The sequence below is a fragment of the Ascidia mentula genome, chromosome 2 (assembly GCF_947561715.1).
Source record: "Ascidia mentula chromosome 2, kaAscMent1.1, whole genome shotgun sequence".
In the NCBI taxonomy this organism is placed as follows: domain Eukaryota; kingdom Metazoa; phylum Chordata; class Ascidiacea; order Phlebobranchia; family Ascidiidae; genus Ascidia; species Ascidia mentula.
In genome coordinates, this window is record NC_138567.1 from 5,903,410 (window position 1) to 5,916,645 (window position 13,236).

General features: G+C 39.6%; 2 protein-coding genes across 3 annotated transcripts; one reads left to right on the top strand and one right to left on the bottom strand.

Moving 5' to 3' along the window:
* Positions 1-420: 420 nt before the first annotated feature.
* LOC145889460 (uncharacterized) lies at positions 421-2,705 on the top strand. Of its 2 annotated transcripts, none has more exons than XM_082980417.1 (6): positions 421-690; positions 798-861; positions 1,098-1,137; positions 1,281-1,400; positions 1,475-1,652; positions 1,851-2,705. In XM_082980417.1, exons 1-6 carry the CDS (start codon positions 494-496, stop codon positions 2,107-2,109), a joined length of 858 nt encoding a protein of 285 aa, XP_082836543.1. In that variant the 5' UTR covers positions 421-493; the 3' UTR covers positions 2,110-2,705. The 2 variants fall into 2 exon arrangements, with proteins under 2 accessions (XP_082836543.1, XP_082836542.1); XM_082980416.1 differs by having other exon boundaries at positions 1,472-1,652; positions 1,851-2,698.
* A 225-nt stretch (positions 2,706-2,930) lies between these two features.
* On the bottom strand, positions 2,931-10,843 carry LOC145889458 (ATP-binding cassette subfamily G member 4-like). Its single transcript, XM_082980413.1, has 15 exons — positions 10,606-10,843; positions 10,136-10,256; positions 8,708-8,825; positions 8,226-8,358; positions 7,525-7,727; positions 6,963-7,086; positions 6,781-6,895; positions 6,327-6,424; positions 5,956-6,084; positions 5,635-5,742; positions 5,123-5,291; positions 4,700-4,800; positions 4,446-4,604; positions 4,113-4,305; positions 2,931-3,676 (listed from the first exon to the last, which is right to left on the bottom strand). The coding sequence occupies exons 1-15, from the start codon at positions 10,777-10,779 to the stop codon at positions 3,516-3,518; spliced, it is 2,106 nt and encodes a 701-aa protein (XP_082836539.1). The 5' UTR covers positions 10,780-10,843; the 3' UTR covers positions 2,931-3,515.
* Between the last annotated feature and the right edge of the window lie 2,393 nt (positions 10,844-13,236).

Sequence of the window (13,236 nt, forward strand, 5' to 3'; positions counted from 1 at the left end):
ATAAAGTGTCTTTCGTCAATCATGCGTACTTTGACAGATCAGGTTATTATTATTCAACCAGTACGACGAATATACAATAATTGCAAAATGCATGCACATTGCTTTTTAGTCGAGCTCGTACAATTAAGAATATAAACTAAAACAAACAGATATTATATTATTAATTATATACAATTTAGCATTATGTGTCAAATGGTAACCAGCATCTCAAACCTGTATTTCCACATTAAATGTAATTTAAAGCAAAAATCAAGTGGGAATCGTGATCGTACTACGGTTCGGTAAGGTTTTCAAAATTTTCCACTGCCGATACCCGACGAATCAGTACCTGGGGATTTTTTCACGCCCACGTTACGCCATTTCAACTGTATCAAAACGGGGAAACCCCTAACTGAAATCTTTTTTCACTATCATCTCCTCCTTTCCACAAGAACTGCCGTGTTGTTTGCGGACTAACGCGGTGAACAGAGTATCGCCAATTGCAAGGTAATAAATGGAGTTTGCAATATACGCAAAAGTATTTTTGGGACTTTCAATACTCTTTGTGCCACCTCTTGGATACATGGTTCAGTATGTTGTGGTTCAAGATATAAAAATACAATCTGGTCTGCAGACAGTCAAGTTTGTTGAGCATTGTATTGACTGTTGTGTGAGTAAAAATGCTACAGGATGTGAAGGCTGCTCAGACAGGTACCTTTTATAATTGCTCTTTTCATAAAAAATACCTATATTCCATTTTTTTTATTTATAAACCTACATACAGGAACAATGTTTTGCTATAAGATTGTTTTTTGCAGACTTAACTGTATAGATCCTACACAGAGTCCACAAAAATATGTTTTGAAAAAAGACCTCATCCAGGTTTGCAATGGTTTTTATTCACTTGTTTCTTGTATTACAAAGAGTGCAAGCTTTAAGTGTAGTTATTCATTTTGGGCCAAAAGTATGTATATATGTTTTTAGAGTGTGCATGTGTAACAAATAAATATGGTGTGTGGATTTAAATACTTGTTTCTAGTGATGTTCTAGTATACCTGATGATAAAGCAATAATGATAGGGCTTTTGATTAAATAAAAACAAGAAACATATTATTTAGGTTGTTGAGAAAGTCATCAAAAAAACAGAAGAAAAGCTAGGTATGCAAACTTTGCATGAAAGTTTTGAAATGTGTTTGTTAATTTGTTGTAATGCAGGCATGGTTGAATGTATCCTTTGTCTGTAGCCAAATACAGTTGATGTTTTGTTTATATTTTTGTCAAAATAATATGTTTTTTTTTAGTTGAAGAAGATTTAATGCAATTTGCAACTGTTGGAAACTTTGAGGACGTCTACAGTCAAGTTGTTGCCCCCAAACTACCACAAGCCCATGTACATGCAGTTGGTCAACCTATCAATGGTTGTAAGTAGAAAATGGTTGTCCAGACAGTTATGTTCAGTGACACAGCATCATGGTGTCAAATGTATCTTCAGCAGCCAGGCGTCGTATGCTTAACTGGGAATGGAGAATTGGAGCTGAACGTACAATGGCAACATTTCCCCATATGTTTGATAGAAAAAATGGTGCAATAGTTGTGCCTCTGGGTGGGACATACAAAGTTTACGTCCACACAACTTTTGTCACAAACAAGGAGGAGGAGGATGCAAATGTCAGGTATCAATAAAAATCATACATTTTTGTGGCATCTTACTTTAAATATTTACTCACTCCCAATTATATGAACATTAACCCCTTGTTTATAACACATGGAGAATTATTGTATGTGGCCCACAGAAAAAAAAACTGTAAGCTTTGTACATTTCATGTCAGCTGTTACATGCCAGTGTGGTAAAAATACCCTTGCTTTATCAGATGTCAACTTGGTCATGAAGTAAGAGATAATTTGAACGACTTTCTGATAAAATCCGAAGAAACACAGAGGTGTGATGTGTCTGTAAATTTTACTCGAGATCGCACCAACCCCGATCTGGTAGGTTTTCATACAATGCATTCTGAGGGGACTTTTCAGCTTGAAAAGGGGAAAAGCCTAAAAGTTTTTTACATTATGCCAGATTATGTTCAAATTGGTACGCTACACACCGAGACTTACTTTGGTATCTTTATGGTGTAATTTTGGTGTTGATTACAACTGTTTTGATTTGATGCAAGTTATGTACAAGTTGTAATTAATTATTTTTACACTTGTTGGTGCCGTAAACAATGTCAAATGTTACAATGTTGTCACTGGGAATTTTTTACTTACCATTGCTGTTTTATACATTGCACCCAAAAAATGGGTTGCAAGTTTTTTTTAAACTATGTGCACAATGTTAAAATAATTTTTTTATCTTGCCCTTTGATTCCTAACATCCGTTCTTCATATTTTGTTGTGCGGTTGGTGAGGTGATTGAGCTTGATTATTTGTCACTGCCACATGATAATTTTGCACTTACATGTTCATGTTTTATTTTTTAATTTCAAGGTTGATTTTGCCATTAATCCTAAACGAAACGCTATATTTTACTATTTTTAAATTGGCACTTTTTTGTTCAACTGTGATGTTGGAAAGCTGAACTGTTTACGTTTAAATGGGAGTAGCAGGTAAACATGTGAAAATTCCGAGAACTGTGTCGTAACAATGTCGTAACGCGTCCTTCCCTTTCAAACCGCCATAGAAGCATTGTATTCTAGCTTCGGTTCCTCCATCGTGGCTTTCGTTGATTAAAATTGAATGTAAATAAGTTTTATTTCGTTTTGAACGAACAAAAGGTTGTGAACAAAAGGCTCTTCTGACGGTTTTAACTTTTCCAGCAACATCTCCCGCCAAATTTAAAGTCATCGTCTCAATGGTGATTGGTTAATCCAAACTTGATTTCCAAGTTGCGCTAAACGACTGTTATTATACGTTAAATCGATTACAATATATCTGAAATAGACGCGTATCGGCTGCACAAATTTATTATGAGTAAATTGTAATGACAGTGTCGATACACATCAAAAATATGGATAACATTGCATTGCTGACGAGCTTCGAGTAAACGGTAGTGTGATAAATAATAATAATAATAATAATAGCCATGTATGGTGATGGTTGCCGCATGTTTATACCTGTAGACATTGTGCTTGGAAAACAATCACAAATGAATGCACGTGTAGTTTTTTCTCAGCTCCTTCACGAAACTTACAGCAAAACTTGTGGCTACGTAAGCTGCAAGTCCAGATTAGTTAACGCAAGAAACGTCATCCGGATCCTTTCGGCAGGCAACCCAATTGTTGCTGCATAGCAACCGAAACGTGCTTCGTATTTAATTACACAGTCGCCTGTTTGGGAGCAAAATTTGCCACAACCACGAGCACAAAATGCTTTCCCGATCACACCTTGTGAGAAACAGAAAGCAATATATTCGCGCGATGTTTCCAAATGAAAGTAGCGCAAGAATCCACGTTGATCGTGATGACGTAAGCGTTGTGACAAGAAGTCGGCCCTATATACAACATGCGGCACAACAAGCTATGGAAACGGCCAGGATTCTATGTCTATTTTTCCAAGCGCACCCGAAGGCGCAGGACCATGTAGGCCAGGAAACGAAGACCAAAAAAGAAAATGGCGAGGATCACGAAGTCAAGCCAGAGGTTGTCTTCCTCAACATCCATCTCCTGGAGGACTCGCGTCGCATCTTTAAGCTGACAGCCCACCCCTGTATAGATCACAAAATTGTAGTCAACGTCATCCATACGTTGCTATCTTTTTTATGTCGAATATTTAAATGCACTGGTAATCTGTAGCCTGTTTGGAGGGTTTTCTTAATTGTCACAATTTTCTTTTAAACTGTTTTTCAAAAAAAAATATTGGTGGTGTACTTGACGCCATTGTTGCAAAATACGTAATTGCGCAAGTAGGCGCGCTTTACCACCTTGTGACAAAAAATTTTCAAATAAAGGTTCCGCTAGGAACAGCAGAGAGTCATTAATATATCTGTTAGCGAGCGTTGGGAATCATTGGTCAAGCTACGCGACACAAGTATCAAGCAGAAAACCTGTCCGCGATTCGAGCACAGATTGGACAGAATTCGATTATGGTAAAAATTTAAAACTTTTTAACGTTAGATTTGTAACAGATGTCGGTCGTTATACCTTCGTCGTTGTCGCACTGCAGTTCAGTGCGATTTAGGCCGTAGATGGAAATAAGAATTCCCCCAAACCCGTATCTCACGTAGGAACTGTAGCTAAGCCATTTAAGATACCAAGGAATCGTTTCGAAACGAACAAAAAAGCCGGAAAATAAGAGAACTGGAATTGCTGTGATCGGTCCAACGAACGTTGCCATCTAATAAAGAGGCCACAGGTTCCGTTAAAAACTGATTTTGCTTCCGACAAGATTTTACATGCCTAAACATATCTAAAAAAGCACAGTCAGTACAAAACGCAGGTCACATACTCTGCACAATGAATTACGGTCAACGTCACCTGCAAAGATGTCGATGCAGCTCCTATCAGGAGTCCAAGCGACTGCGCGACCACTGACGTCATTACGAATAGAGCAAGGAACAAAAAGAAGCGTTCCGCGTCAAATGGTTGTGACGTCATAAAGTATACGATGGTGCAGTAGAAAAGAGGAAAAATAACCTAGACCACAAAAGAATTAGACAAATTGTAAATTTCCAACTTTTTTTTGAATGTTTTTAGGAAAAAAAGAGATGTTGTTTTGATTAGCTTATCACCTGGAATGGAACGTCGGCGAGGGTCTTTGCTATGTAATATGCTTTCAAGGAATACCAATAGTTCATGTGTTCCCGCATAAACACGGTCATCTCCATTGGGACTGCAGAACAAACGATACAGTCAATGCGCTTGTATCAGGTAATTTTTGTGACCAAAATTAAACATCCATATACCACGTTTAACGTTACCCGGAACAATGACAATCAATATATAGGAGCAGCAGACAGGGTGTATGCATATACACCCTGTCTGCAGCTTTCATTGATTATTATGGCTCTTTTGCGCATATAATCACTATATAATTGTCAACTACTGCGGCTACTGCATAACCGACAGTGACAAAGGTTACCGCAATTGTCAATTTTTGTATGGCAAAGGCACAAGATACACAGTAAAATCATAATTGTTAAACCAGCACTCACATGTAAGTACAGTGGGCATGAGTGAGGCGAACATAATGAAGAGCACGGAGAAGAATAGGAACCCTGCATTATTCAAAACTTTCTCAGCATTGTCGCCAATATCCAGGTAGAGGAGGCCGATCATAACGCCAATCACCACGTGACTCAGAAACCGGGTGTGCGTGAGCATCTTAGGAATTACACAGATTACGTTACTATAGTTACTGACAATGTGGCTACCGCGGACAATAGAAATCATAATTGTTGTCACACTTCTGGTAAGTTAAGTACAACGACGATTTTATTTTTGATGTTTCGATGGGTTTGCATGAGAATCTAAAGAATTTGGTAGTCTCAATTGCCATAATGTAAACCTGCCAAGTAACTATTACATATAACTACTTTCTTGATATTAAGTTCAACGGAGGTTTTATCAAAGAGCGGCAAGGGCTCGTTGGGCTATTTTTTGACTAACGTAGAACCATATAGGACGCACTAGCCGTAATGTAGTAATTTGTGAGAAGTCTACGTACCTGATCTCGAACGATTGAAAGGAAAGTTCGCTTGAAAAGAATTGCAAACTGTGTAAGACAACTCGTGTTGAAGGTTTGACTAGCCGCAGCTTCAACCTCGGGCTCAATCTGGACGTAAATCGTTCTCATGTTATTGAAGCACCGCAAACCAGTACTCCCATCAACTGTATTTAATTAAGGTGTTCCTTATTTGTCACAAAGTTCGACAGAAAGTTCCGCCGGATTTTTTTTCGCACTTATTGTGCAATTAAACTTTGGCAAGGTGTGTTAAGTTGTGTATAGGAGTTAACGTGTAAGCTTTGCATAAAATGTTAGTTGTACATTTTGGATGGTGACGTGTTGGGTGGTCTTGTCAATCACTTGCATGACGATGTTGTCATTCGTTGACTTGGACCAAACTTCTTCCTCTTTGGACGACGAAGAACTGATGACAACACTGTTGTTCGCTTTCTGCAAGTATCCGCGGAAAAAAAGTGTTAGAAACCAAATAAAGTACAAATTTTGAAATGTGCCGTATCAGTTTTACGTCTACGAACTAAATTATCTTCGTTTAATCCAGATGCAATTCGACCGACAAGTTCATCCTGATTTGAAGTAATTTTCAGACTAACCGAAATTGGAATAAATGAGGTTCACTTTATCACTAAGCCAGCGGTTTAAAAGCGGATTACGCAGATAGATTTGAATAATACCTGGTACATTTCGCTGTAGTGTTCACATTTTCCGGCCGCAACAGCTTTGACAAGGGTAGGGTTAACTTCACCGTATTCACCCGACGCAACTTCAATAACTAACAACACAAAAACACGTTACTGCGTGAATAAATCCCGCTGATTTAGGGGTAAACAGTAAACAGATCAAGCGAATTTATTGGTGATATTTTGTTTCACTTACTATAGCAGTAGATTGAGAATCAAGAATATTACCGTCTGGTAAAGACGCTTGTTTTGGAAAAGACTGAAGGTCGGCAGAATAAAAGTTAGGTTGGGCACAATATTTTGTTCTTTCGTGTTTTCATTTTTTTGCCCGGATAGCTATGTAATAGTTTTCGTTTTTTAGGGAGGTAAATGCCCCCCTCTGGACCCCATGTTTGTCATCTTTAGAAAACAATTATTTATTGCAATCTGTGGATTGAATGCGACCTACTGTAATCTGCAGGGTTGTGGTATTGTGGGCAACTCAACCCATTGTCCCTCAAGAAGGGAAGAAGGCCTGGAACGGTGCCACGGTAGAGACACTGACCACTTCCCAGGATGTAAAGCTGAAAAATAATACTAACAAGTTTGTACCCGTGTGCAACAAACCGAGGAGTCGAGCCGGTGGCTTACCATGTCAAACATTTCAAAGAGTTTGGCTGAAGGCTGGTGGATGGTGCAGATTACGGTGCGCCCTCCCATGGCCAGAGATTTAAGAAGTGAGAGTACCTGGTAGCTCGACAAACTATCCAAACCGCTGATAAAAACAAATCACATTTTAGGAGATGCACAAACAATAAGTAATCATGTTGACGGCTATAATTTGATTTTTAAGCTGCGGTATTGAAATGGTTGAAAGTTTTCTTTTATTTCTGGAGATTCAAAATCCTTTATAAAGTTATATTGTTTATGCATAATTGTTTTTAACCACAAATATGCCATTTGTGCGCTTGTGTATGAATTTGGGAAGCCTTAATCTTGCTGAATGCTTTTTACATCATCGTTTTTCCCCCTCTTTTTTTATGTACAATCATTGTCAAAGCGAAATGTGCGATTGTAGATGCAACCGAAACGTTTGTTAATGCCTCAAAGATTAACAAAGCCGTAAGGTATGTTTCTATTAGAATTATCAATCAATATGAGCTGGAGGTATGTTTAACGGACAAATATAATTACGTAATCACACACGACCAACCTGGTGGGCTCATCGAAAAACATGACTGGAGGGTTATTCACCAACTCGAGTGCTATCGCCAGTCGTTTCCTCTGACCGCCGGAAAGGTTCAAAGTCCGGGTTTTCCTGCACGGCATCAGACCCAGGGTTCCAAGTATCTCCGTTACAATTTCCTGTTTCCTCTCCCAGCTAGTTTTGCGCTCCAGTTTTAGGTTTGCCGCCACCTTCATTGAATAAAGAGTTGTGTGTAGAGATAAACAAAGCTGATGTATTAAACACAAACTCTTTGAACTGGTATTTTGCCGACCTTATGCGCATCAGGCGCTGATGAAATGTAACACAAACAAGATCACTTTTGTTGTGATTATTTTTCAATTGAGTTATTCTTCGTCTTCTATATAGTTTGTATTGATGTATTTTGATGTTGGTGTGTTTTGAGGAATTAAAAACATTACCCATTGCATGTTGTTACAAATGTCCATATATGAACATGATATTCACGAGAAAATAGGTATGACGTTTTATTAGTCTTGGTATATCGTTGACAAAATCTCGATATGAAATTCGTTACGTGAATACTTCTTGTTCCAATCTCGCAAGTTCGGTGATAAGTTGTAACTTAGATCTGTGTTCAAAGTTTTGTGAGCGGAATGTTTTATCAATAATGGAATCTTCTGGCTCAAATGCCAAGGCGCTTTGGACTTTAACTAAAAATATCTTACCATCATCGATTCCATCACTGTGAGGTGGGGTAGCAGTCGATCGTCTTGCATAATGTAACACGATTGCTTGCGAAAGGACCGAGAATCGCGTGCTTTTCCGTTAACGAATATATCGCCTTTCATTCCTCTTTCTCTACAATAACAGATGAAAACGTTCAAATGAATCAGCTTTTGTTTCCTGCTAATCTAATAATACGTCGATGAGGTCTTTTAATTGACGCTAGTCTGTGTCCGAAAATTCGATAAGCCATTTTCCGCAAGGTTAGGCAGTCGCGCCCTCCGCATGAACCAGCAAGCAAATTTAATTTCCATATTGGATTGGGAAACGTTGTCGTGTATGGACGAACACAACATGGGCCAAGTTCCTTTGTTAGAATGTCTGCTTCCGTAAAGATCGAAGTCCGAAGGGCATTTAATTAAATGCAACACGTATTGGTTGCAATGAAGGCGATTGATTGCTCTTATGCAGCGTTTTAATTTACCTGTATCCAGCAAGCAAATTCATAAGCGAACTTTTTCCGGCACCGGATGGCCCCAAGATAGCCACAAGTTGGCACGAGGAGAAATGGCCCTCTAAGCATTTCAAAATGCACTTATAACCTGCAACAAAACAAAATCATCACATACTGATCATTAGGTTTGCAGGCTTGGCAGCCCAGGCATTGCAGCCTAGCTGGATCAGCCACTTTTTCCTGACAAGTCGGAGCAAGATTTGAAAAATCAAGCTCCCGGTGAGGTTTGAACTCACGACCCTGGGCTAACCAGGCCCAACGCTCCATCAACTAAGCTATGCCAATCATGCCATTGCATGAAATATTACTGCGTCATCAGATACTGTTTATATTCGCAGAAGAACTCCTGAAGCTGTTTATTTCATGTTTATTAAACTCCCACAAAAACATCGACATTTCCCTCTGGGGTTACTCGCGGTTATGAACGACAGTAACCTTTCGCGCAAAGGAGAATGTCTGCAACACAAGTGGGAATGGAAGCGGCTTTGGCCTTTTGTAATACGGGAAGGCGCAATGTATATTTCATGACCTGTCGTCGACGGGCGGACTGAAATAACTTCAGGAGATTGCGACGCCTTGGGCATGTTTAAAAGCACATGAATACGCCATATTACATTGCTGCGATACGGGCTATGGTGCATCTTCTGTTTTTATTGCTTGTCATGCAAAGCAATGGCCCAAAGAGTAAATTTACAGCAGCAGTATGCAACGTCTTCAAGAAGTCGTGCTGCGTGTTCCCACGTAAACACGACAATGTCAATGCGTGTCGACGCACGAAAGCAGTCAATCCAAACTCATTTCCCGACTGCTCAGCTTGCTTCGGGGTTACTCCGTGTCATTGCACCGTGGTTACCTCGGGACCGAACAGATTATGCTTGTAAGCTTCCCACAAAACCACAATTTGCGCGGAAAGATTTAGGAAAAACAACTAACCATCTGCAAGGTTTTTCACATGTATACATAGTATTATAACTTTAAATGGACTCGGGGATCTATAGCAAAACACACTGCAAAAACAGCTGGACTTTTGCGTGCTGCGTATAAAGATTACCATTCGTAAAAAAATCGATAGGTTTTAGATTAGATGGTCGATGGTCTTTGGAATAATGTCAGTGTTGGGGCAATTTATGATAGCAAAAGTAATTTTATTTGGTCCTAATCAATATCCCACGCGCATGGTAAAAATAACTCAAATTTGAAAACTAATAGCATGTTAACCCTAGTTGTCATGTTCAAAAGGCGGTATCCAAAAATCGTCAAGGCCTGTTACACCTTCAAAGTCAAATGGGCATAACATATCCTTTATTAAAATCTGTAGTGCTTTATTTAATCGCTTGGTTCTCTTTATGAATGATTACATTGCCGATACAAAGAAACGATTTTGGATACAACGCATACCTTTGTTTTTGAATATCGATCCTTCCCGCACCGAATAACTAAGATTGGAAAACCTGATCTCCACTGGATTCCGCCGAGGCAAGTGACCAAACTTTTGCGCGTCTGTTAGTTGGTTGTTCACCTGTGCCAGGTAAAATACGTTACGTCGTACATTGTGGATTCATTCCAAAGTTATTAGGTACCGCCATCAAAGTTCATGGCCATCTCTGATTGGCAAGTACGTTTTTGGTTATTTCGTACCGTGATCAAGAAAGATAAACGAGAAATGACCTATATTGTGATTAATAGCCCGAATACAAGCTGAAGCTTTATTCACCAGAAAACGTGTACCGTGGTTGTACTCACACATCAAAATAACAACAAGAGGCCCATCTCAAAGGTTTTGTTCGCTGCAAACCACTAAACCACTTCCTCAAAAGGACGCACAACCTTCGCGGGGGCAAGCGTCGGTTTATAATCAATTGCTTCACCTTTTTGATCAGCGCTGGTGTCTGGTGTTGATGCAGAAGCGGAGAATTGCAATCTTCGCTCTTTCCGCCTTTCGTCTTCAAATCCGAAGCGCACGCACCCGGGATGTTGTTGGTCGTCATGGAAACCGACATGGAGGCGGCGGTTGGGTCGGCCGCGGAGTTGGAGGGGTTCATGTCGCGGGCTATCGGAAGTGTTTGAGAATCGATTTATTGCCCTGCCGAGTGGCTGAACCTTAACTACAGCTGCGAGAAAGTTCTTACATTAAATGTTGGTACTACTGTACAACTGCAAGTTTTAAACACTTTTCAGAAGTTTCAGAAGGTACAAAATTAAAATTTCCTCACAAACAGTGGGCCCGAAAGACCCACACATTGAAAGTACTTGCTGGTCTGACACAAAGCGCTTTGATAATAGTAATAGAGGACAAACAAGTTTATGCCCTGATTCAAACTAGTTGCAAACTGCAATTCTTCAGTCTGATTGTCTATCTCTGGTTAGTGCAACCTGCTTCACAGGTAAAAAGTTTATCCATTCCGTGCCGGCTGACGCAACCGATCAATCAACATAATATGTGTCAAATTTTATCAACAATACTCTGATGCAATATCAGTTTACTTGTCATGCGGTTGACGTAGCATATCGTTTGTGCTCAAGCATATTTGTTTCAAAAGCGTTTTGGCAAGGACCACAATAATGCCAATGCATATTGCAGCATGCACATTCGACCACTTGGCTCCTGTTCACACTGACATGGAAAACATAATAAAATCACATGAAACCTCCACAGTCCTGTACTCAATCAATGACCCTTAAATTAAATTTCATTAACCAGCCGCTGTAAACAATAATACAAGTAATCGGTCGAGGTACTCGCACGGTTTCTCTTTCTTTCAAGCAGGGACAATTGACTAGACGCCATGCCTAAATAACAATATATCAATTATTCATTGGTGTCTATTGAACCGGTGAATCTTGTATATAGCAGTAGGCTGTTTGTCATCACATAGTTCTCTTATGACCTAAAATGGCTGTCATTATGTGATAATAACAGCAAAAAACTCATACAATTTCCTTGTCTCAAAGCAAGTCTTTTACCCGCTTTCTGGTTTATTCCGGTTCATGACCGAGTACATTCATTCTTGCTGTTTGCAAGAGGTTATTCTCCCAGCTGTTTTGCTTGAGGAATGAAACACAATTGGCACTGTTTCGACACAGCAAGCCGACTTTCCCTCTCCCATTGAAGGCTACACCTCGAATTCCGTCTGCTCTCAACTGCACAAGAGCAATCAATATACATCGCGCCCGTCGGTAAGCCCTTGCTCTGTGCGATTTCACAGCAATCGGGAATGACAAAGGGAAATGCCAATATGTCGCAACATATGCCATGAAGATTCTATGAGCGTCCTGCAAGAACGCATTGCATGTATGGTACACCTTGATAAAAACGTACGCAGATGCCTGCACTTCAAAGGCAGGCATAGGTCAGCTTAATACCAATGCTGACCTCCATTGTTTTATGCTGTCGTCTTACATAACATTCACGCCACATTTCGTCAGAAGATTGTTTCATTGTTTCACGTTAAAACCATCTCTCAGCAAACGCTCAGCATAAACTTGCACGACTGCTGTTTGACCAATAGTGCCGTCGACAAACGACAACTGGCATTCTTCGCGCCTGACATGACAGCGAAAAAGGTCTGAACGCTCAGGTTTTACAAACACGCGTAAGAAAATGCATGATCATCATTTGTGCCAAAAACGTGCAATATTTGATATTTCAACTAAGTCTTCGAAAATTTTTTTCGAAAACTACGGAAGCGCACAACATTTTTTTGACATTATGGATTCAATTAATTAAATTTTGGAGTTAAATATTCGGAAGTAAACTTCACAAAATAAAATCCTTGGACTTTGACCTCGGAATAGGCAGCACTCATAATTACTAAAAGCGGTGTCAAACAGAAAACGAAATGACTCACTTCTGTCACGACTTATGAGCATGCTCCAAGGCAACTTTAAAAGTCGCCCAAAACTTAAAATAGGAAATATTGTATTAAACTGTTCATAGGGACTGGGCAAGATTTTGTCTGTTGTCCTATCAGCTGGAGTAAATTACTCATGACTTACTGCGTGTTTGCCAAAGAAAGTTTTTTTTCTATTTTGGCGTTGTTGTATTCTCCCAAATCCAAAAATAAAAAAAAAACTTTCCGGAAATGAGGTTACTCACGGTCAGACACAGCGGTTACTTTCGGTCATATCAAAAACGGAACGGACAACACACTGGACCAAACAATGCCTAAGTAGTTTTTTTTTTTTTGTCTAAATGACGAGCTTTCGCAAGATCCTGTCACTTCATACGGTGCAAATAATTCCAACACCATGCAATGCGGAAATATTAAAAAACAAGTTTTTTCCTGTAAATTTGTCCCCTTTTTGCAACAAAAGGGTTGTCAAGTTTAATCTATCTTTAAAATCCAAACCATCAATGTAGCCGTGCTTAAGCATTGGTGGACCACGCAATTTTACCCTCTGGGCCACACAAAACAAGACGAAGGTTCTAGAAATTTTTTTTGACCACACCGGGACGTGCTGCCAATTACACAGATTTAAATCTTTATCGCTACCTAGCG